At 37.1% G+C, this 25,595-nt stretch overlaps 1 protein-coding gene across 1 annotated transcript in view; it reads right to left on the bottom strand.

Moving 5' to 3' along the window:
• CNTNAP4 (contactin associated protein family member 4) overlaps positions 1 to 25,595 on the bottom strand; it is a 440,483-nt gene that overhangs the window by 193,030 nt on the left and 221,858 nt on the right. The window contains exons 5-9 of the mRNA XM_063454951.1: positions 24,646 to 24,849; positions 23,252 to 23,436; positions 17,088 to 17,231; positions 15,549 to 15,810; positions 9,977 to 10,126 (exon numbers count right to left, since the gene is read on the bottom strand). Of these exons, the coding sequence (XP_063311021.1) occupies positions 9,977 to 10,126; positions 15,549 to 15,810; positions 17,088 to 17,231; positions 23,252 to 23,436; positions 24,646 to 24,849 (945 nt within the window). The remainder of the gene's footprint in view (positions 1 to 9,976; positions 10,127 to 15,548; positions 15,811 to 17,087; positions 17,232 to 23,251; positions 23,437 to 24,645; positions 24,850 to 25,595) is intronic.

Genomic DNA, 25,595 nt, shown 5'->3' with positions numbered 1-25,595 from the left:
ACAACTACGGGACAGCTAGAACAATCTACACCTAAATAGTATCAGTACTAAAATCACGGAGAAACATACCATTGAATACAAATTCGTTTTAAACTTAACCATACAAGAATGAAAAACAGGAATTAGAACAACCATAGGGAGAAATTTGTAAAATAATTCAAATAAAAAATGAAAATTAATTAAAATCTCCTGGGTAAACCAGCAACAGTCTAAAAACTGACTCAATGTCCACCTGTGCCATCCGTTTACCAGGACCAAAATTACAAACCCATCTAAGTGCATCATCGAAAGAAGCACAGGAGCAGGCACTGAACAACCATCATAATAAAAGTCATAATTTAATTATGCACCAGACGTGAACATTATCAATCATGAATTAGCCAGGAAGACCCAGGCTTTTTCTCAGAGTTAAACTGAAGAGAAAACAGACAAAAATTAACAAAAGGATAATTAACAAAAATATATTTTTACCCATATCTAAAGCCCTTTCCAACTTCTGTCCAACCACCTCAACATCCTGCGAAACAGAAGCATCTACAACAGAAACAATGTAGATCCTAAAGTATTCAGCAAAAACAATACTTTCTTAGCTCTCTTCTTGAATTGGTACATTCAGTTTTTTACAATCAGTCAAATACATGTTAACAGTAATAAACATTGGTATATCTTGAGTATAACAAACATAGTCTTTTTACCTGATAGATAATACAGACTATTGTGCAATGTATTAACCTGTGCATGTTCTCTAACCATTTTATATCACAAGTCCTCAGACTACAACAGAGACTGTAGCATGTCCCCAAAGTCTTGCCTTTTACCTCCATTTGGGAGTGAAGGTTGATGGCGAATGGGAGAAATGAATAAGGGTGAGGGAAGAAAGAATGGGGGGGAGGGGAGGGTGGAAGGGAAATAAGTAATCATCCTACCGACCCATGGGTGAAGGTACACGGCATCTCCCATCCTATAATCCATGGAGAGATTTGAGGCTACTACATTCTGCTATTGAATGTAGTCATCTGCAACAAGAACTCTAGTACAACAACCCTGTGCCCTGTCATGGTTCTTGTTACCTGAGAGTGCATTTCCTAATTTTTGACCAAGCTCAGTTTGACTATTATGTTTTACTGTGTTCATTGACTTTGTCTTACCTTACCAGTCAAACAACTGTAATCCTTGATGTCAGTTTGTCTATGACTCTGTTATACCTGCATGGATATGTGTTTATGCACTTCTGTGAATTACTTTAAGGGGACTATAGTTTAAGGAATACAAATCTGTATCTGTATTCCTTACTCTATAGCTTCCTCTGGCCAAACCCTTCAACCATCCTACCCAAGCTTCCCTCCCCCTCCCCCCAGCATTAAACAAGTTAAAAAAACATATTCTGTACTCACCCAATTTTAGTGCTGATCACCCTCAGTGCTGGCTGGCACTCCACCTCTTGCGACATCACCTGGCGGGGGGGCTAATGTGCATGTGCGGCAAGCACTGCAAGCGCATTAGGCCCTCCCCATAGGAAAGCATTGCTTCAGTGCTTTCCTATGGGTATTTAACTGATTTAACTGATGCTAAATGAGCGTGAGAATGTCCAGCATCAGTAAGGCAACCAAAAGTCACCTAGAAAGCAGGTGCCTCTAGTGCCTGTATGACTGACAGCCACTAAAATCAATCATAGTCCTGCAATGTAATTATTGCAGTTTCTCTAAAACTGCAATTATTTACATTGCAGGACTAAGTGGGACAGGGACATTGGACCCAGACCACTTCAATGAGTGGAAGTGATCTGGGTGCCTACAGTGTCCCTTTAAGGACTGGCAATATGTGCTATCCTATATTTTCCTTATTGGGAAATTATCCCTTGATGAGCTTTAGTTTTTATGAAGGTAGGAATGTACCTTTAATATTTCAGAACTTATCTATACAATCTGTAAATCATTCAACTCTAAACGTCTGTGAACAATGAACAAGCATTTAAAAAATTAAAAGTATGTAAATTTAATTGTTTTTCTGCATCCTTGAGCACTAATCTATTCATTAAATTGTTGTTTTGTCCAACGTGTATGCATCAACTATTTAATTTTTATTTTAAGCTATGCTAATGTTTTCAAAAACAAAATGCTTGAAGGTAAAGCTATTACCGTGCTTCTCCCAGAAGATATTTTCATGTTTTTTTTTACCATCACAATAAAACTACATTTTTGTAATTGTATAAAGTATTGCAGTGCTTTGTTTTACCTCACATTTATATGCTTTATTTAATGCATTCCTTCTTGATCCTGGCAACTGATTCATATTCAGTTAATAATTCCCTTATATGACTGGGATATAAAACAGCAACATTCACTATTTGTATTTGCTTTCTTAATTATTTGAAATGATAGAACTCTGAATAGATAACTTACTTGAAATTTGAGTGTTACTATTTTTATTACTGCACATTTATTTTACATATAAGTTTGAATAGCAATTATCCCTACACAACCAGTCTGTTTTCACTTTGTTTGTTGACTAATCCCAACAAGACCTGCTCCAGTAGTTTAGGTTAATATATTCCTTGCTTTCTTGCAAGAACTATCCTCTGACTTCAAATCCCATATAGCACAGCTAACAATCAATCACATTATTAGACTTATTTTACACGACTTCCCAGACCATATGCTAAATTACAGAGCCGTAAGGCTGGTCTTCAGTTATTTCTATGAGTGTCCTAAATGGTAATCTCACTGCCTTAGAATCAGGAAACTCAGGTTACGTCATTGGGCAAGACAATTATATATTTATGCCTACCTCAAATCCTCATACATTGTAAGCTTGTTTGAGCAGGGCCTTCTTTGCCTCTAATATATTCCCTTTCCATACATGTAAAGTGCTGTGGAATATGTTGGTGCTATATAAATAATAATATACTGATAATTACATTCTTATATGATCCAACTACCATGCATTTCATAGCCAGTGAGGGGTTAAGTCAAAATCACATTGTTTGCCAAAACCAGAAAAAAAATCCCACCAGTTAAGAAAAACATGCATTCAGTACATCATGTCAGAAACACATTTTGCATTAGAAAGGAATATCTTCCCATCTTTAAATATCTAATCTATTTTTTTCTTTCAAGTTTTCATTCCCTCAAGTATATATTTTTTCAAATTAAAGGACCACTATAGGCACCCAGACCACTTCAGCTTAATTAAGTGGTATGGGTGCCAGGTCCAGCTAGGTTTAACCATTTTTGCTGTAAACATGGCAGTTTCATTGTCTCATTGACAGCCGCTAGAGGCACTTCCGCGCTTCTCACTGTGATTTTCACAGTGAGAAGACGCCAGCGTCCATAGGAAAGCATTGGGAATGCTTTCCTATGGACTGGCTGAATGCGCGCGCGGCTCTTTCCGTGCATGTGCATTCAGCCAGGGACGTCAGAAGAGGGAGGAGAGTACCAGCGCCGAGGGAGACGCGCTGTAAAAAAGGTAAGGGATTAACCCCTTCCTCCCCCTTCAGCGCCACGGGAGTGGGACGAGGGTGGGGGCACTCTCAGGGCACTATAGTGCCAGGAAAACAAGTTTTTGGCCTGGCACTATAGTGGTCCTTTAATTATTTATTTATAACATATTTTATCAGGAAGAATACATTGCGATTTCTTTCATTTTTTAGTATGTCCTGGGCAATGCAGTGCATACCTTCGTTGTAATATAAATGCCAACATAGTGTTTGCCAGAAACAAATGTTTTTAGATATGTTTAGATGTAATTTTGTGATCATGTTGTGTTAATCAGATTAGATTACACATAATTTTCGATAGGTCCCTCTGCAAAATGTACCTTTTTTGTATTTGGTCTGTTGTGTTAAATGTTTTTTTTTTCTTGCTGACTTACATAATATACAAACTCATGCTGATGGTGAATATATTATATAATCATCCTTTTGTCCTGATTTTGTATAATGACATTTATGTGCATTACCGTCTACAAAATGAGCTGTGTATTTGACAGGTTATGCCCTTGTAGGTTTATTTTTGTATAACAATTTGCAAATTGTGCTAATATATTAAAATATCATATTGATGAAATATTGTGTCATCGTTCCTTTTATACTGGAAACCTTTATTATTTGGCAATTAATTTCTTCTCTTGTGGTTATTTTAGAAATATTCTGTCTATATGATCAAAAGTATTGCTCTACTTCAGATAATTTGTTTGCTATATTTATCAATATAGTATCTTTTACTCTAGCAAACTAGAAATACCTTGCCTCTTTCCCCTAAGTACTCCTTGTACTGACCTTGCATACACTGTATTAAATAAAATAATTATATTATCTTATTCTCTGGTAGGAAAATCTATTTTCAGATCTAAACAAACACAATTTGTCTAACCTTTGCTCACCACTTTCCCATCTCGGTATTATGTTTTTCCTCTATGGACTCTCTGGCTCTTTATAATGTTGTTTATTTAATTTGAACGGGTGCCAATATTAAAAGTAAGAGCTAAAACCTTATTCAAAGACAAGGGATCTATTCACTAAACAACAAGTTGTGTCAGTTCCTTATAGAAATTTGGTTTGTAACTTATAGATACACATTTCAGGAAACATTTTAAACGTTATACATCTTGGCAAATCTAGAAGCATAAGTTGATTCACATAAAAATAAATATTAGATTGAATCCATTAAGTGTAATGGCTTGGTGTTCTTCATTTTTACAGGATTATCAGTATTCTTACACTGATACATTAATGTCTTGCTTCTTTCTACAGTGTAAAATATTTTTTTCCAAGCAAATCCACTTTTTTTCAACTTAGAATTTAAAACTGCTTTTTTTTTTGGTGTGTGTACACATTCATTTATTCCAAGCCTAGTGTAATTTTATAACCACAATTATTTCTTTTTGTAATTTTTGTTGCCTGGTGACAAAATAGTCTTTGTAAATCAGAACCTATATTATTCATTTTTATATTTTAACAAAACAGAGAGTATGAGAACTCTGAGAACGGGCAAAAGCTTAGAGAAACACAGTAGCTTGCCCTTCGGTTTGCCCCTGCTCAGGTCTTAAAAATGTTTTTGCTTACTGATACTTATAAAATCTAATTTTAGTGGTTTTTTTTTTCTTCTTCTTCTTCTTGTTTTATGTTTAAGATCAATGTTGCATTCAAATACAAATGGTTCTGTAGCTTGGGTGAAGACGATGATTCAGGTCATGTCCCTATACCTACAACAATGTTTTTAGCACAACTGCCATGGCACTTTCTCATATATGATTGTTCACCTGTTCACCTATATTGGTCAAGTTGATCTTGTCAAGTATCTTTGCATGTGTTATCTATTCTATAGATTACAATTTTTAGGTCTGGAGTGATATCGTATTGCTTTGGAGACCTGCGAGTCTTGTAACGCTTAAGCACATTTTTCATATCTCTAAAATCTAGTCTATCTTTTGGAAAAAACAAACCACAATAAAAAATCTTATTTACAAAAATAAAATTCAAGGGCATAATCACCCAAAAAAAGAAGAGAAAAAAAAACAAGTTTTTACTCAGTTGTGCCATTAAAAAGAGAATTTATATAATTTGCATATCAGGCTGATCCCACCACTAAGGGCAGTCCATAACTTAAATGCTGGGTATTTCTCGCTACACGAGAGATACAGCAACCTCGGATGTTTTAGCCTTCTTTGGGCCTCGTCAGTGAGGTGTAGCTGAAACCCTTCTAGGCTATATCTATCTCTCTAAAATTTACTTTGCCAGCAAAGCAAAGTGTCAATTTAAAGATAATTAAGAGAATACCACTCTTAAGAGTTCTTAATATGTATTTTTTTTAATTATATTTTTATTTACCGTATTTTCCGGCGTATAAGACGACTTTTTAACCCAGGAAAATCTTTTCAGAAGTCGGGGGTCGTCTTATACACTGGGTGTCGTCTTATAGGGCTGGTCTAGGCAGCCGCCTAGGGTGCCATATAGGAGCCGGCCCTTCTAATACTGCAGCCGCCTAAGCGCTCTATAGAGGCTGCAGTACTGCCTCTCTCCTCTCCTCCCCTGTAGCGTGGCCGAGCTCCTCTCTGGTCCATGGTGCCCGGCCATACTGACTTCCAGTCAGTCCGGCCGGGTATAGGAAACAAAGCTCCTGTACTGCAGACCGGAGAGGAGCTCGGCCACGCTACAGGGGAGGTGAGGAGAACAAACGGGGGGATTTCAAGATTTCAAGATCAGAGACAACATGGTTTTACTTCAGGGAGATCATGCCAAACTAATCTTATTGATTTTTTTGATTGGGTAACTAAAATTATAGATCAGGGTGGTGCAGTAGACATTGCTTATCTAGATTTCAGTAAGGCTATTGACACTGTTGCACATAGAAGGCTTATCAATAAACTGCAATCTTTAAGTTTGGATTCCAATATTGTTGAATGGGTAAGGCAGTGGCTGAGTGACAGGCAACAGAGGGTTGTAGTCAATGAAGTATATTCAAAGCTTGGGCTCGCTACCAGTGGGGTACCTCAGGGATCTGTACTTGGACCCATTCTCTTTAATATTTGTATTAGTGATATTGCAGAAGCTCTTGATGGTAAGGTATGTCTTTATGCTGAGGATACTAAGATATGTAACAGGGTTGATGTTCCAGGAGGGATAAGCCAAATGGCTAATGATTTAGGTAAACTAGAAAAATGGTCAGAGTTGTGGCAACTGACATTTAATGTGAATAAGTGCAAGATAATGCATCTTGGACGTAAAAACCCAAGGGCAGAGTACAGAATATTTGATAGAGTCCTAACCTCAACATCTGAGGAAAGGGATTTAGGCGTGATTATTTCTGATGACTTAAAGGTAGGCAGACAATGTTATAGAGCAGCAGGAAATGCTAGCAGAATATCAGGAAGTATTACTTTACTGAGAAGGTAGTGGATGCATGGAATAGCATTCCAGCTGAAGTGGTAGAGGTTAACACAGTAAAGGAGTTTAAGCATGCTTGGGATAGGCATAAGGCTATCCTAACTATAAGATAAGGCCAGGGACTAATGAAAGTATTTAGAAAATTGGGCAGACTAAATGGGCCGAATGGTTCTTATCTGCCGTCACATTCTATGTTTCTATGTTTCTATGTTTCTAATAAGGAGAATACAGAGAAGGGGGATAAGGAGAATACAGAGAAGGGGGATAAGGAGAATACAGAGAGGGGGATAAGGAGAATACAGAGAGGGGGATAAGGAGAATACAGGGGGGGATAAGGAGAATACAGGAGGGGGGATAAGGAGAATACACAGGGAGGGGGGAGTAAAGAGAACACGGGGGGAGTAAAGAGAACACAGGGAGGGGGTGAGTAAGGAGGACAGAGGTGTTTTTTAATTTATTTGGTGTGCGTTGGAAGAGGGGTAGTCTTATATGGCGAGTATATCCCAAACTCTATATTTTAACTGGGAAAGGTGGGGGTCGTCTTATACACCGGAAAATATGGTATTTTTCTATTATTTCTATTGAGTTACGTAAAAGCAGATTATGTACTATTAATACTGAAAACTAAATCAGTACCTAAAGACATCAGAAGTATTGCAAAAACAGTCTTCAAACAATTCACAATACCTGTACCAGCTGCACAACTGGTGCTAGAAAGAATTATGCATGGCATACATGTCAGTGGCTTGTACCATGTTTACAGAAGCTATTTCATATCCAGAATGAAACCCAAGCAACTATCAATAAAAATCTGACTTCAATTTGAAAGCACTATTACTTGTTTAAAGTTTGGAGAAATGTTGGAGACACATCTCCATTACTGAGTTGTGATATTTGAGATGTGACATTTGGATATTGATTAATAATGACTTGGCTGCGAAATTCACATTTTTACAAATTGACTCATACTATCTAGTGGATTATAGTTAAAAAAAAAAATCCAATTATCCATAAGTATACTATGTTTCCTATTCTAAAAGATCTACTTTGATGGGAAGGAACCACAAACAATAGACAAACAATACTATAGGAATACAAAGATAAGCACACTTGTATAAACACATACATTCACACACATACAGTGGGGGAAAAAAAGTATTTGATCCCCTGCTGATTTTGAATGTTTGAACACTGACAAAGAAATGATCGGCCTATAATTTTAATGATAGGTGAATTTTAATATATGTATATACACGCAAACATACATGCATGCTCCTACACACGGAGATATACACACATGGGAACGGAATGCCATGCTTTTCCTGCAATACTTCAGCCGTCATGATTCTAATGAGAGGACCTGGGCAGGATGGTGTTCCAACAACATACATTAAGCTGTCTGGTGGACAGAGGACAAATGGGCAAAAAGTAATAATACATTTCTGGCCAAAATGTTTCTATACCTACTAGATTTTTTCTTTTATTGTGAATAACCATAAAAGCATAATGATCTGACAGGTATTTGTTGGAAAGGTAAAGGTAATTACTCAGACTCACTAATAGAGATTGGACTTCCCTATTTACCATTTTGGTTTATATTATTTCTGTTGACAAAGGGAGGAGCTAACTATTGTTAATATTTTGATAGTTCTTGACCAGGAAAATAAAAATATGGCAACAAATTAAAACTGTTTTCCTTATTATCATCAACACAACCTTAATTATGTACATTGTATCGAAGTGATTAAAAGAAAACTGTAGTCACTAAAACCACTTAATCTCTGGAAACTTCTCATCTCTGTCAGTTCCTTTAGTCCATTGGCAATATACCTTCAGTATTAAACCATTTTCAAGCAGTTTAACACTAGATAAGGTCACTGGCCACCCACAGCTCAGCCTCTACTGGAGGGGTGGCTAAGACAAAGATAGTGCACTTGCTTGTAGTCATTCACATTCACACTGGCAATGGGTGCACTGGCAGGTTAAAAGCCGTCAGCTGAAACTTTCAACCAATCACAGCCACACATTCCTGCTCAGGCTAACACTTCCTTATTAGACTGGACAGCAGAGAGGGGAAGGGTTGTTGGGGTTTCTCACTTAGCATTAAAACACAAAACTGATTAACACTAAATTGAAGGACAGCACCAGAGAGATGAATTCTTCGGATCAAATTATAATGTTATATCTTTATAAATCAATGGTAAGACCACACCTTGAATATGCTATGCAATTTGGGGCACCTGTTCTAAATAAGGATATTTTGGCACTAGAAAAAGTGCAGGGGTGGCACAAGAATAAAAGGAATGTAACATTTTAGTTATCAAGAAATGTTTACAAATTTAAATCTCTTTAGTTTAGAAAAAATGCACCTCAGAGAGGTTATAATAGGCTTAAAATATATTCGGGGTCAATACAAACCATTGTCTGGAAATCTGTTCATAAACAGGTCTATGCTAGGAGACAAAGTCACACATTTATACTGGAAGAAAGGAGAATTAGTGTAAGCCACACGGAAGGAGTTTCTACAGCAAAAAACAGTAAGAATGTGGAATTCTCTGCCTGAAGAGGATGTTTTTATCAGAGTTTGCACAGCTGCTTAAAGAGCAACTGGATTAATATTCAAGGATATCATTTTTAATTTGTTGTGTAATAGCGTATTTATCTAAGGTGAGATCTGACAGCCATTCTGAAGTCAAAAATTATTTTTTTCCTTGTTTTCTGCAAAATTGGAATCACTTTAAACTGTGTGTTTGTTTGTTTTTTCCTTCTTTTGGATCAACCACAAAAACAGATATGAGAAAGGCTGAACTTGATGTTTATTTCCAGCTATGTAACTAGGTAACTATTTGTCTATAACCAGTTCAATACAATTACGCAGATACAGTGCCCACAGGGTCCCTGTAAATACCTAATTATTTATATTACTTCCAGTCAGAATGAGAATTCCAAACCTAAACCAATCTATCAAAACTAATATCAGGAGAGTGAAGTTGAGAAATGGTGGCTAAAGTCTTACTGATTAACAAGGATCAATGCATTAGTTGTCAGGTTTATCATTGGTATATTTGTTGAGTGAAAAATAGCATCACTTGCCTCCAAAATAGTACATCTCAGGAAATGATACTTGAAATGGTAGGCTTGTTTGAAGCAATGAAGCTGCATCACTGTTTATAGTTATAACAGCACGATTTCTTTTTGCCATGAAAGACACCAAATGCCATTGTCCATTATTTAATTCAATACCTAAAAACAAGAAAACAAAGTCAAGAAAAATGCAGCATCTAAAATTATTCTTACAATATGTTTAATTTCTATTCCATTCTGTGAATGTTCATTACCAAGGTAAACTGATTCATGGATGGCTCCAGAATCCGATTATTTTTTACAAAATAATTCACAGCTATGTATCTTGTATATTAAATGTTTATTCATTGTTTTTTTTTTTTTTTATTGAGGTTTAGTTGTACAGCAGTTACTGTGCCAGCTATCGCCTGTGCTAAATTATTCCAAATGCTGTGTAAGGATCACAAACATGGAAAATACATGTTAACACAGGTAACCACTGAATTACCTTTACAGACCTTTGTTGACAATCACTTTCAGCCTACAGCCACAGTTACTAGCTGGGTTACCCTGCTGTTTTTTTATTTTGCCCTTCTTCCTCATTTCTGACATGCTAGATGAGGTGAGAAGGTGAGAATTAAAGATGGCTGCCTCAGCTGTGGCATGGGAAAATGACTCCAATAAATCTCAGGCAGCTCAATGATATACTGTGCCAAAATTAAGTTGGTCCCTTTGTAAATCCTAGTTACAACTCGTTTAGAAAGAATGTACTTGTGGTCAACAGTAGTTGTAATTTGCTGGTATTATATAATTAAATAAAATTGGGAATACGTTTATCAACATTGAAGGAATAAAAACATACAACTGATTATCAATCCAAAATGGCTACAAGAAACTCCTATGATTTTGTCTTGTCAGTTGTGTTTTGCATAGGATTTGCACACAGGCATCAGGTATAAGGTTTAATCTCACTGTAAATCATTTTTTGAAACCAAGTGAAGGGGTAATTAACATGGAAAAGAAAACAAAGCATCAAAGAAAGATATATCTAGCAGCAATAGGTGTAAGCAGGAAAACTGTTGCTCAATAGAGATGTCCCGAATAGTTCGCCAGCGAATAGTTTGGTCCACCCCCTATTCATCATCATTGAGTAAACTTTGACCCTGTACCTCACAGTCAGCAGACACATTCCAGGCAATCAGCAGCAGACCCTCCCTCCCAAACCCTCACAACTCCTGGACAGCATCCATTTTAGATTAATTCGAAAGCTGCATTCTTTTTTTTTTTTAGACAGAAGTGTGTTATATTTGAGCATGCTAGGCTGAACGTGCGTATATCATGGCTAGTTGCACTGAGGGTATGAGAATATAGCAGTACATTGTTGTGAAAGATGGCTGTCATGTTTAGGGTGTACTTTGCACGTTATCAACTGTGTAATTATATCAGCAGCTCCACCACTAGTTATAAATCAAGTGTGAGTCGCCACATGAGATGAGACTAGTGAATAACATAATACATAAACGGTTAAGGTAAAGCCATGTAGTTAAGGAACTACAACAATAAACTCTTTAGGAGGTGAAATAATTACATGTTTAAATGCTTGCTACTTTATGATTAGTTAATGTGCAGAGAGCAGTTCATGTGATCAAAGGCATGGTGTGGAGGATCGGCTATAGTGGGACATGCGTGGCAGGCTGCTGTTTACTGCTTGTGCTCATCCGATCCCTTCTGGGCGCCAGGTGCAGACCCTGGGAGTCCCTGATACCTGGAACAACAAAGGCAAGTCTCTGGCTGAGTGCCGGGTTCGCGGCTTGAGGTGGTGAAGGTTGTTTTGTCGGGTGGTCGGATCTGTCCCGATGGTGCTTCACGTCCGGTGCCGGATTTTGGTGGCTTAAGGTGGAGGCGAGTGCTTGACGTGGGGCAGGCTCTGCATTTCTGTTTGTGCCTCCGGTCCCGTCTTCAACGCCTTTTGTATGGTGGATTTTAATGGGGACTGCTTCGCTTAGCTGTGGTGGAGCTTGTTGTGGCTGTGGTGGAGCTTGTTGGGGCTTCCTGCTTGTTATTTGCTTCCAAAATTGATTAAAGAGTCTGTCCAGCTTAGACTCAATATCCTGCCATGCTTTGCTGGTACCAGGAGGACATGCGGCTGCCGCCATATTGGGAGAGTCGCAGATGAGCGGCTGTGCTCTGTGCGTCCATTAGCTCCAGACAGCCTCTCAGGGGTGGACTGGGATAACCCCCACCGGTCCGAGGGGGGGTAACGGAGCTCCTGCCGGGAAGAAGTTGCTCCTGGGCATCCCAGGATCGGGAGATCGGCCACCTCTCCCGCCCGGTGAGCAGCAGGCCACACTTGCCACACGGAGGTAAGTAAGACTGTAGAGTTGCTGACCGCTATTAAGCATGTCGGGTCTGTCAGGTAGGAGCAACATTGCTGGGTCATCCCCTTCTGGGGTGAAATTCGCTTGTTGATAGCTGCTTATAGTGAGATATTGAGGGAGCTCACACGAAGTGCGTCTTTCCTCCATGACAGCTAGGCCCCAGGAAGCTGCATTCTTAGTGAGAGGAGGGACAGTGTAGCTGCTGCTGATTTAATAGGGAAATCGATAGCAGGCTAGTGTATTCAGTGTCCACTACAGTCCTGAAGGACTCACCTGATCTCTGCTGTAAGGACAGCACCCCAAAAAGCCCTTCTTAGGGCTAGAACGTCAGTCTGCTTTTTTTTTTTCTGTGTAATCTAATTGCAGTTGCCTGCCTGCCAGCAAGTGTGTCAGGCTCACAACGTATACTGTGCCCATTTGCCCAGTGCCACCACTCGATCTGGTGTCACAATAGCTTGCATTTAAAAAAAAAAAAAAACTTTTTTGACTGTAATATAATAGCAGTCAGTTTCCTTCACACGTGTGCATTTCAGGGCCTGCCAGGGCACAGTGTCACACCAGTGCAACTCATATCTGGTGTAACAGTAGTGTACATTAAAAAAGAAAAACAATTTTGACTGTAATAGATTGAATAGCAGTTTGTTGTCTGCAAGTGTGTGTGTCAGGCCTACAGCGTCTACTCTGCCAACTTCTGCCAGTACACAGTGCCACTCATATCTGTTGTCACAGTAGCTTGCACGCATAGTACCACTAATCAAAAAAAAAATGACAGGCAGAGGCAGGCCACCCCGCAGGGGCCGTTGTGGTCGTGGTGCTGTGATTCCCTTTGTCCCTAGAATAATGCCCAGTGTTCAGAGGCCACGTACCCTGAACTCGAAAAGTTCTGAGGACATAGTTGACTGGCTAACACAGGACACCCAATCTTCTACAGCTTCCACTCGGAACCTTGACGCACCATCCTCCTCCAGCTTAGCTTCGGGCACCTCTCAAGTTACCACTCTCCCGCCTGCCGCCACCACCAACACTAGCACCACAGCCGCTTCACTTGATCTGTCAGAGGAGTTATTTACACATCAGTTGGAAGAAATGAGTCATGCGCAACCATTATTGCCAGAGGATGTAGATAACTGGGATATGTCTCAGTCAGGCAGCATTACACACATGGAAGTACGGTGTGATGATGATGATGTTGTACCCACTGCTGCTTCCTTTGCTGAGTTGCATAGGTCAAAAAAGTCTAGATTACCTCACCTTCATTAAGATGAATGAGGGATGGATCCCGAAGGGACTGATAGTTGGCGATACATTCGACTAAAAAAGGCCTGATGAGGGGGACTTAACAGGGATTAAACTGATAAGAATAGTACTACTTAACACACCACTCCTATCTGGTGGCACATTAAATTGCACGCGCAGTGCCCCAAATTTGAAGTAGGAGGACCGACCAAGCATCTTTTTCCATCTCCCGGTTCCTAAAATCTATGCCATATACACGTCCCCTGATAGGGGACTTATCAGGGATTAAACTGATAAGAATAGTACTACTTAACACACCACTCCTATCTGGTGGCACATTAGATTACATGCGCAGTGCCCCAAATTTGAAGAAGGAGCACCAACCAAGCATCTTTTTCCATCTCCCGGTTCCTAAAATCTATGCCATATACAGGTCCTCTGATAGGGGACTTATCAGGGATTAAACTGATAAGAATAGTACTACTTAACACACCACTCCTATCTGGTGGCACATTAGATTACATGCGCAGTGCCCCAAATTTGAAGAAGGAGGACCAACCAAGCATCTTTTTCCATCTCCCGGTTCCTAAAATCGATGCCATATACACGTTCTCTGATAGGGGACGTAACAGGGATTAAACTGATAAGAATAGTACTACTTAACACACCACTCCTATCTGGTGGCACATTAGATTACACGTACAGTGCCCCAAATTTGAAGTAGGAGGACCAACCAAGCATCTTTTTTCATCTCCCAGTTCCTATAATCGATGCCATATACACGTCCCCTGATAGGGGACGTAACAGGGATTAATCTGATAGGAATAGTTCTACTTAACAAACCTTATAATAATGCAGAGAGAGGCAACGCAGATAGAGGAGTCTGAAGAAGAGGAGTCAGAGGAGGAAGGTGGCTTTGAGGAGGTGGAAGACCAAACACAGCAGGCGTCCCAGGGGGCATGTTGTCACCTTTCGGGGAACCTTGGTGTTGTACGTGGCTGGGTGGAGGAAGAGACCTTCAATGACATCAGTGAGGACAAGGAACGGGACATGGCTAGCTTGGTATCCAACCTTGTGCAAATGGGATGTTTGCGGTTGTGCAAATGGACTGTTTGCGGTTGTTTGCGGTGCGTTAAATGGGGAGTTTGGTCTGTCACTGTGAAGCGGGCGTAACCCTTACACTACTTGATCGATACAACATCATACCTGATGTTTTAAAGCACGTTATTCCAAACAATTTAGGAATTTTAGGTGATGCATGCCCTTTATGGATTAAAACCAGACTCTGCATCAACTATGTAATTTTCCATGGGAGTTTTGCCATGGATCCCCCTCCAGCATGCCACAGTCCAGGTGTTAGTCCCCTTGAAACAACTTTTCCATCAGTATTGTGGCCAGAAAGAGTCCCTGTGGGTTTTAAAATTCGCCTGCCTATTGAAGTCTATGGCGGTTGGCCCAGTTCGCCCGTTCGCGAACATCTGCGTCTTTGCCTTTTGCGAACGGAAAATGTTATGTTCGCGACATCTCTATTGCTCAATGTAATAAATGTCTGAGCCTGAATGATAAAAGCAAATATAATGAAATTCAGTTCATTAGAACCCTTGAAATATAAAGCAATAAGCCACCTTACCTCACCATCTGAGTGCCACAGCTTAGCTTAGACTAAATGTGGGGTTCCATTACTTCCCTCATATTTATACTTGTTTTAAAAATCAATTCTGTTCACTGCTATACATCAGGGCTTTTAAATACATCTTTCAAAAACTATATAAGGATATTGATCCACAAGTGCCTATGTGTTGAGTTTTCTTAAGAAATATAGAATGAATGGGAACAATTAAGTGTTGTGCAAGCAGAAAAATGATCCATCCATGACTCCAATACAATTAAAATTAGCTTTTAAAATATAATTCTGGCACTTGTAATGTTTACGTTAGATTTATTTAACTAAAAAATAAGATAAATAAATACAAAATAATAGCACATACCTGAAGCAATATCAGAATATGTTTTTCCATGTTTTAAAAGGCTAATTTTAAGTTTCCCATCTGCAATGTACAATAAAAAATTATATGACAATGTGCCAAGTTTAGTGGAAAATAGAAACCCTTCTCTGTCCCAGGTACGGAACTGGAAACTGACAGTCACCTCATCTTGTTGTGATATGGCTGGTAGAATTAAATAACTATTCATATTTACGAATGTAACCGGCACAACTTGTGGCTCCGAACAAATATAAGATTCATTTCCCTGAGAAAATAAACAAACAAACAAACATTAAAATACAACACCATTCGCATACTGACTTGTGAATCAGATTACAGTGAATGTATTAACTTATTTATATCTACATAGCTCTTTGACATCACTGAAACTTATTTTCAATTTTAAAGCAGAAAAGGGTGATTTCTCCTACAGCAGAGAAAATGATTCTTTACAGAATACAGAAACTGTAAAAATTTAAAAGGTCTCAATGATTTTCATAGAAAACCAAAATACTCAATGACATATTTAATATGCTTTGAAACAGCTTGTTGGTTCAAGGAGAAATTTGTTTTCTATTACATCAAGAAGAGTTTTTATATTTTTATTTTTGTGACATAATATGCCGTCTCTACAAATAATTTTTTTAATTTTCTTTTGGATCAACAGTATATACAAATGTGTAAAAGTCTGAACTTGGTGGATGTTTTTTTTTTTTTTTGAATTCTTTATTTTTATTGTGCTTGTTGTGTACAGGCGGCCTGCATTGCCACGACAGCGGATGCAAGAGTTCCATTATACATAATATAACATTCACATGGCAAATACTTTTCATGCACATTTTGGTATTATCACTAGCAGAATTTAGTTAAGCTGCGTGCTAATTAGCAGTGCAATAAAACAGGTTATCTTAAACAGGGCTTAAGATGCAAGGCGTTTTTAGGAGCATGCATGACAACAGTATATAGCAAACCTGCCTAGTCTCTCATAATTAACCCTGTGGAAAACATTAGATCTGAATCTTAAAGAACTATAGGGAACAGTGGCTAATCAACTCCGCTAAACTATGCCGACTACCCGTCTTCGGAAGGTCATCGGTAGATTCTTATGTTGTCACGGGGCAGTAATCGCTATGAGCCTCTTGGGATCAGCGAGTGTAGGACATTAACATTTGTGGCTAAAACACAAGAGGCGAGACACCCCTTTTAACATGTAACTTAGTGCTGAGATCGATGATCGGGGGACTTGGTAGATGTTTTTAAACCTTAATCACTATTTAACTGTGTGAAAAAAATCACAATGTATGTGTCAAGTAAATCTAGGTTATACCATTTACAATATATCTGAAATGCACATATTAGAGCACCAATAATTTGTAATAATTCAGTCGTGGTTTATTCTTTTAACATATTAATTTAGTGTACTGATTGTTTTTGAAGAATGTTTCACATTTTTAGGGTTTCCATTTACTACAAAACCTAAGAGCCCTTAATAGAAAGTTTTAAAACCTTCTTTCAGATATTAAAATATACAAACTAACTTACCACAAATTCAATCTGAGGTTTATGCCTTTTGGCCAAATCAATAATGTTCACACCATTATAATACAGGTTTTCAAAACATCCATGGAAGTTTTTTTGCTGACGAGATGCTGTTTTTCCTTGTAATGGGATCCCTCCAAAGCTAAGCTTAGAAAAAAATAAAAAATCAATAAAGGCATTAAGGTATTTTTTAGCATATGCCATATTACAATGAATTATTTTATTGTGCATGCAATTATTAGTATTACACACGTATTCAATGATTTTGTACCAGTTACATGTTTAACCTCTAAACACTTGAAGATTTTTTATATTTTTGTATATATATATATATATAGTTTTGAAAAATAGTTTTAAACTCCAACTTACTGGTGTCGTTGCCCGGTGCTTATCAGCAAAAATGTAAAGGTAGCTGCACTGATATTAATACCATCAGGGTCCTTACAAATACCCAGGCAATGTTTTTGACCATTGTTATTTATATATTTTTGGCACCCAACTGAGAAAATTAAAATTTTTGCTTTTATATTGTTATGTTTGACTGAAAAGCAATCTATACACAAAATTGTGTGATATGTTAATATGTTAGTTACGCATCCCTTGCTTCATATAAATGTTCTGTTAATATATTTTTAATAAAAAAGTGCTCGGTAGTGAAAGGGTTAAGCAAAAAGTAATAATTTCAGTTTTGTTCACAATTAGATGTATGCACAGATAGCTGCCTACATCATGCTGTGAAAAAAAGGTTGCTCGATTCAATAAACGTTTGAATTCTAAAATCTTCTTATTACTAATGACTAAAGAAATTAAGGAAAACTTGTGTCATTGAAATAGATAACCTGAACATCTATATTTTTAAATGTAGTTCATTAAAAAGTTGAGAATGAGTAAATACAAGAAGATCTCCTTAATTCATTGTTTGCACTTTAACAACTTCATCTTATCAAGCTGCTACGGTGTCTGCAGTCCTGCAACTCCCGTCTTACCACCTCAAAACTCTTTATTTGGTATAAGACAAAGGAATCCTACTTCCCAACTTTCGTGCCATAACATACTGTGACCACATGCGCTCTGTGGAGAGCATTGTATTGGACCATTTCCTGGAGCAAGTCTCAAGGATGACATCACTCGAGGATAAGGTCACGGCAGTGCCAAGGGAGACTCGGCAATGAAGAAAAGGTAAGTAATTTATTTTGTTGTAATTTAGTTCATTTTTTTTTTATGTCTGGGGGACAGGACCTTTCTTTAGTTTTCCTTTAAAAACATGTAAATTAGCCCAAGGCAGTCTAGGGAATTTACAATGTCTTTAAATATTATTAAATTATTTTTTATCTTAGTGGCATTTTATACACGGTGAACATTTTTTGCAGTTTGAATATTCAGTTTCATGTGTCTTTTCAACAATTGTTTATACACAATATTTCATGTTTAATTCTCTAAATGTGAATAGCTGCAGATGCAACTTTTTGGGGGTGTTTTTGGTATAGTAGAACGGGCCTTTCATTAAGGATCAATGCTTAGTAACTACAATGACTTTGAACACATGCCACCCCAGAGACATCTTGGGAACTCTCTCTCTCTCTCTCTATATATATATATATATATATATTTAATTTTTTATTATATATAAAAAAGGTTGATAGCTTGGCACTCTCCTTACCAGGACTCTGTATTCATCTGCCTGGGTGCAATCCAAGTGTGTCCAAAATATATACTGTAGAAATCCAGGATGCACACACAGGTTTTTCAAAAAATATACTGTGATTTATTTAGAGTGAATAGGCATACAGCAAATAATCAATGTTTCGACCCTGCCGGGTCTTTTTCAAGATTTTGTATATATGTATATATGTGCACTTTTAAAATAATATACACTAAAATGAATACACTAAAAGAGAAAGAGGGAAATTTCAGTTGAACCACAAATGAACACATGACCCATACATTATCAAACTAGGATAGTTTCCACACAGTGGACCTCTAAGCCAGTTGCTAGCAATTGTGCATCTAAAATTGCTAGGTATGGATTTTAGCGGTGCAGATCCATATTCCGTATTTGCAGGGGTGAGGCTTGGTGACAAAAAAAGCTTTAGTCAAAAGGGGAATCTTATGGCCGCTTCCACCCTATATGTGTTTACTATTCAATGCTCTGCCTCAAGTAAGTTAAATTATCACACGTACATACATTTTAATTACATAACTGAGAGGACCAGTAGAGGGGGTTATTGGAAAATCTGTAACTAGAGGTGTTATTTTGCTCTCAATATTATCAATTGCATTACTGAGAGAGAAATACAATATCAAAATCCAGATTTTCAATAGACCTGATCTTAACAATGAAACAGCAGCAAACACAGGCCAAGGACTTTTCAGTACTCCTCTTGGGACTCCAGCCCAGGTCAAGCCACATTCCTGCATGTTTACCATATTTATTGTTTTGAACCTTGTAATCTTTGCATATTGATTGCAAGATCATTGGATTAATGGCAACAACAAAAATGAAGTTTGGTATAATTACCAGAATAAATCAGTAAATGCATTTTGGATTGTGATCACTTTGATTATGAACACACAATACTGGGCAAAAATTCAGAAACCATTTTCAAAAGAAAAAAAAACGTTTGTGTTGTTATCGAGGTTTTAATTAACAAGATCAGTTGTGATGATTTAATAGTTATTGTAACATACTAAGCAAATGGAATTTAAAAATGTGTTTAACAGAAGGAAATATAACAAAATAGACATAAAATGATAAGTATGGAGCAAAATTTAGTAGTATATATCAAACAAATGTGAGATGCTAAATACACAATTATTTACACATAACAAATGAGCAGAAATGACTATATATCTGTTTTAAGAATTCAAGTTGGTGACAAGGTATTGTATGATAATCAAGTTTCTAACACCATAATCTAAGAATAGACTTGCCAACCTCATGACATCGAGCATCTCAGGTTTTTTTTTTTAAATTTATCGATGCCAGTAGAATTAGTGTTTAAAACAGATTTGTGCTTAGTTTTTCTTACTTCTATAGCTATAAGTTGTATTTAGACTATACATTGTATATTGTTATATTATACTTTAATGTTATGTTATTATTTTTGTGTCATAGTAGAAATGTTATGTAGACTGGTATTGAACATCTGTATATTTATTAAATGTATCATTGGTTATAATATTTGTTAGTTCCCCTGTATATAATTGTAACGCACAGTTTTTGCTAACAAGCTATCAAGGTTTCCTGTTTGTTCTTTCTTTTCAGGAGTTTAGCAGACTAACTTATAGGAAAGCCAAAGATCATGGGTATTGTTTATTATTGTATCATCCACAATATTACAGCTGAAACTCTTGCTGAGTGGATTGAGCTAGGTTCCCCATCATAACATTATAAACTCCAGTACCCTGGATTCAGAAGAGAAAAGTGATAAGCAAAGGACCAGGAATTTACATGAATTTCATGCAGAGGTTTAAAATAATAATATGAACAAATAAGCATAGAGTTTAACATATCCATCTTTTGATGTGCGTATTTGAACGTTGGCTGTGATTTATTTTCTTAATACTGCAAACAAGTCAGATTTCTGTTTTATTTGGGGAGATGGGAGATATCAGATGCTCTATGGCTCTGGCTAGCCTTGTGGGCTAGAAAAATAGTTTAAACACATTATCTAATCACCATCACAACTACAATGTGGAACCCTACCACAGGATATATTCAAACCATTTTCAAATGCTTTGACATGCCCATAAGGAAAGTTCCCTATCTTGCATTTGATAAACTGATCAGCCACAACATTAAAACCACTGACTGGTGAAGTGAATAACATTAATTATATCATTACAATGGCACCTTTTAAGGGGTGGTATATATTAGGCAGCAAATGAATCACCAGTTCTTGCATTTCATGTGTTGAAAGAAGGAAAAATGGGCAAACAAATTTAAGTGACTTTGTTAAGGGCCAAACACTGATGGCTGGATGACTGGGTCAGTCTATTTCCAAAACAGCAAGTCTTCCTGTATGCAGTGGTTAGTACCTACCAAAAGTGGTGCAAGGAAAGACAATTAATGAACCGGCGTCAGGGTCATGGACACCCAGGGCTCATTGACGCATGTGAGGAGCAAAGACTAGCCCTTCTAGCCTGGTCACACAGAGAAGCTCTACTGCGGCTCATATTGCTGAAAAGCTTAAAGGGATACTGTAGTGCCAGGAATACAGAGCTGGGCTGGGTGCCTACGGTGTCCCTTTAATGCTGACCGTGATAGAAAGGTGTCAGAACACACAGTGCATCACAGTTTGTTGTGTATTGGGCTGTGTAGCTACAGACTGGTCTGAGTGCCTTTAATTACCCCTGTCCACTGCTGAAAGCAGCTTTAATGAGGGTGTGAGCATCAGAACAGGACCCTGGATCAATGGAATAAGGTTGCCTGGTCTGAATAATCACATTTTCCTTTAGATCAGGTGGATGGCCTGGTGTGTGTGCATCATTTACCTGGGGAAGAGATGGCAGCAGCATGCACAATGGGAAGAAGGCAGGTTGAAAGAGGCTGTGTTTTGTTCTGGGATACTGCATCCTACCACACTGCATAAAATGTTTCAGGAATGGTTTGAGGAACATTACAAAAAGTTCAAGGTGCTGACTTGGCCTCCAAATTTCCCAGCTCTAAATCTGATTGAGTATCTGTAGGATGTGCTAAAAAAAACCATCTGATTCATGGAGGCCCCACCCTTTGATGGTAGTAGTACAAGGATATGAAAGTGAATACGGTACTGGGTGTCGATGGAACAAGTGTTTAAAAACTATAATTGATTTATGAGTAGATATACTGTATTTGTGTAATTTTGTGTGTGTGATCTATATATAGTAAAACTGAATGACATCTTACTTGGTCTACTTTAACATGACTTTTATTAAACCAGATAATATTCTTGCCATTTGAAAACCTTACCTTAGGGTACACTTCTTTTCTTTAAACATTGCATGTTGCCATTGTAGCTTGACAGCCGCTAGAGGCAATTTAATTCTGCACAGAATTGATGTTGTGGCAGAACAGCAGAGTTTACAGATGCAGGGTTAAAATGTGTTAGGATGGTAATGGCACCCAGACCAATTCATTGTGATGAAGTGTTCTGGGTGCATAAATTGTTCCTTTAAATCATGCTTAATATACACAAAATTGTGACTCCAAAAGAAATCTGACAAATTAATTATATTTCAAATAATACATTTACGTTATATGAAATACTTTATTTTCTTCCTAGAACATTTTTTATATACTTGTTAAATCATTTAATTGGACATGCCTTTCCAGGTTTGCTTGCAAAGGGATAGAAATTCTTAATAATTTTACAGTTATCATTATGGGAAAATGCTTTTATATGTAACAGATGTTGGTGGCAATTAGTTTTTTTATATAAGTCATGCTTGTCTGCGTTCTATGTTGTTGTGTTAGATTAGTTAGGTCTAAGGGACTAATGGGAAAATTACAGGAATAAAAAGCTGCTAATTAACAATTTAAAAACCAAAATATTAAATACCCCAATGTGAATTTTAACTGCAGACCAAAGTAAAAAAAAACAAAAAAACACAGCAGGCCTTTTAACTATGTTATTTAAAGTCAAATGATGAATCTTAGTTCATATTGTTTACATATTACATTTCCTAAAATAATTTGATCCATTCAAAAGGTTCACCTATTTCATTTATTTACTGTATTTCTCTCAGAAAAATATTTGAATGTATTAATAAAATAGGCTTTCTTTTGCCACAAAATGTAAACTTTTTTAATCGTATGCATGTGCTTCAGAATCCCCTTAAATTCTTTACATAATATTCTTTGTTCATTTTAAATTAATTTAATTCTATTGTAATGCATTTTGCACATTCCATCAAAAGCACAAATTATATACTTATTGTTTCCCTCTGAAAAAAAATGGAAGAATAATTTATATGAACAATAAACACACATTCTGGCAAATTTACAAATACCAATGGGATGTCTACACCAGACTCAGTTTGAAACTTGTTCCATGCAATTTTTTAATGAGGATTATTTAATGCCTGAGGGCTACACAGTCTACGACCAAAGGATTAAATACTTTTTTGTTTTCTGTGATTAAATCAATATGTCATCATTATTTAATTATTGAATATAAAATACACACCTCATAATCAATGTCCAGATAATATATCTCTCCCTTCATGAAGAAATGATGCACATGTCTGTCAACAGTAAAATTGACCTCTCTGCCGAAGCGCTCTATGACAGCTGAATGCCATTGCTGATCATCTAACAAGCTTCCCAGGGAGACGTTAACATGTGGATAAGAGGGATGAAATTCTACATTTCCTTAAATGAGAACAGATGAACCATTAAATCAATAAAGCAGTAACAATCAAACATTAGCATACTTCAGTTATTTAATGAGCTCTAATGTTTGCAGTGGATTTGACATTGCATTTCCATAAAAGGGAAGTCTACGCTTATCAACCTAGCAAAAGGCTAAAATGTAAGTCAGTAACCGATTTTCCAGTGGAAGCCTTATCTTGGAATCAGTATTGACAATATGGTTGCATGCTGGCACATATGTAAAAGTAGAAGAAAATGTTCTACTAGTTTTGCATCACCTTTTTGGTCTATAAACCTCACTTTAGTTATCATGCTATTTACTGAAGGGAGTATACAGTACTTGGGGAGCACATCCTACTGATTTTGGGGATACACATAGCATAGTATTTAATCATCAAAGCATGAATTGTCAGAAATTTACCAGGGAGGGGAAGATTTAGCCCAAAACAGCTGAGACTAAAATATATGGCTAACCTAGAGCTAGTCATTCTTGAAGCCTATGAGGCAAATTTAAAGATGTTTTTTCCTGATATACCAACTAAGTTAATATTAAAATGAGCAATGTGACAATTAATTTTGAGATTTGGTGCAGGCGTTTTCTGAATGCATTTTTTAACTATTAAATTACCTGGGAGCAGGAGTTCTACCAAGCAGGTATTTTTTTTCTTATTATGGAAACTTCTGTGACATGACGACAACAGATGCTGATTTTGACTAATGGCAACGGCCTTTAAAGTATAGTATTGCATGTCCGTGTGTAATGCCACTTTCTTCTTAGTTTTTTTCTAAAATGTTATGGTTATTATTTAATAACCATACAAAACTCCATGTAAGTTTTGTTCTGTAGACACATATGTTTAAAAAAGACTCAAGGTCATTCAATTCAACCATTTGTTTGTTTCTTCCTGCATGTTCAATAATATCACATTGTGTATTAAACAAGTTATAAGGATAACACTTACATATTCAATATTTGTGACTCAGCTCCATCAACTTATATCTACACTCATATATTACACAACATTTATGTATGTACATATATTCATTAATTTGGGAAATCTTAGCAGAGCTGGGAAACTAGCAAAGTTACATACATTTTCCAGTTTAGCAATTTTGACCTAAATTCCCTTGTCAGTGTTCCATAATTTCTGGTTTGGTGAATAAACACACTTTTTACAAGATATAACTATTATCAATAATAAGTATTACCTAGATGAATTATCAAGGAGAGTGTTCCTTTTATGAGTTCCAGTGTTATATGGTCTCCATTTTGTCCTTCCCCATGTAGAAGGACTCCGTCACTTTGCATTGTTTTAAATTTAAGTGAAATTACGTCTTTCATGGTACTCATTGATTTTTGCTGAAAACGATACAATATGGAGCTTTGACCATCAAGGTAAACTGTGTCTGATCCTTTAGAAAAATAAAAACAATTTATCAAGGTTAACATTGTCATGGACATAATTAAACATCAGTTACAGTTATATTATGTGGCTAAAAAAAGGATGCTGGCTTTGTGAAGCATATATTTTTCACATCCATATAATCTCACACACTCATACATTTTTCTATCCTATAAAAAATCACTTCACGTTTTATAACAACCTATGTTTCTTGCATTAGTCAATAGACAAAGGTTGTCCATCAGTATGTGCCTCTCCACTGTTGTATACATGCATCACTTTTCAAGCATTAAAGAAACTGTAGGACAACCCCCTCACTCACAGATGTCGTAGGAGAAGTTTATGCTTCTTCTGCCCCATCTTAGTCCCCAGCCATTAGTCCTCAGCCATCTATATAAATGCACATCGTATGAGCTCTCACTTCTTCCAACAGGCCCTTCAGAACTTTCTGTCATATCTATAGCACCAATCACAAACTAGATGTGGCTGATAAAAGTTTGAGCATGACTTCTATTCTCCTTTTATGGAGAGTGCAACAACTGTCAGGATTTATGACATATGTTCGGCACCCACTGAAAACAATGGAGTGGATAGGATTGTCAAGCAGGTGTCAGTTACTTCCATGATCTATAGAGTTCACTCCAGAAAGCTTAAAAAAATCAAAAACACAGGAAATTTGCAGCAATCATGGGAGCTTCAACAGAAGAGTCTTTTTTTCTTCCAATATATATATATAAATATATACAAAAAACAAAA

This window comes from Pelobates fuscus, chromosome 5 (genome assembly GCF_036172605.1).
Source record: "Pelobates fuscus isolate aPelFus1 chromosome 5, aPelFus1.pri, whole genome shotgun sequence".
NCBI classification, from domain to species: Eukaryota; Metazoa; Chordata; class Amphibia; order Anura; family Pelobatidae; genus Pelobates; species Pelobates fuscus.
The sequence above is the reverse complement of the archived record's forward strand: the minus strand, read 5'-3'. Positions and strand labels throughout refer to the sequence as shown.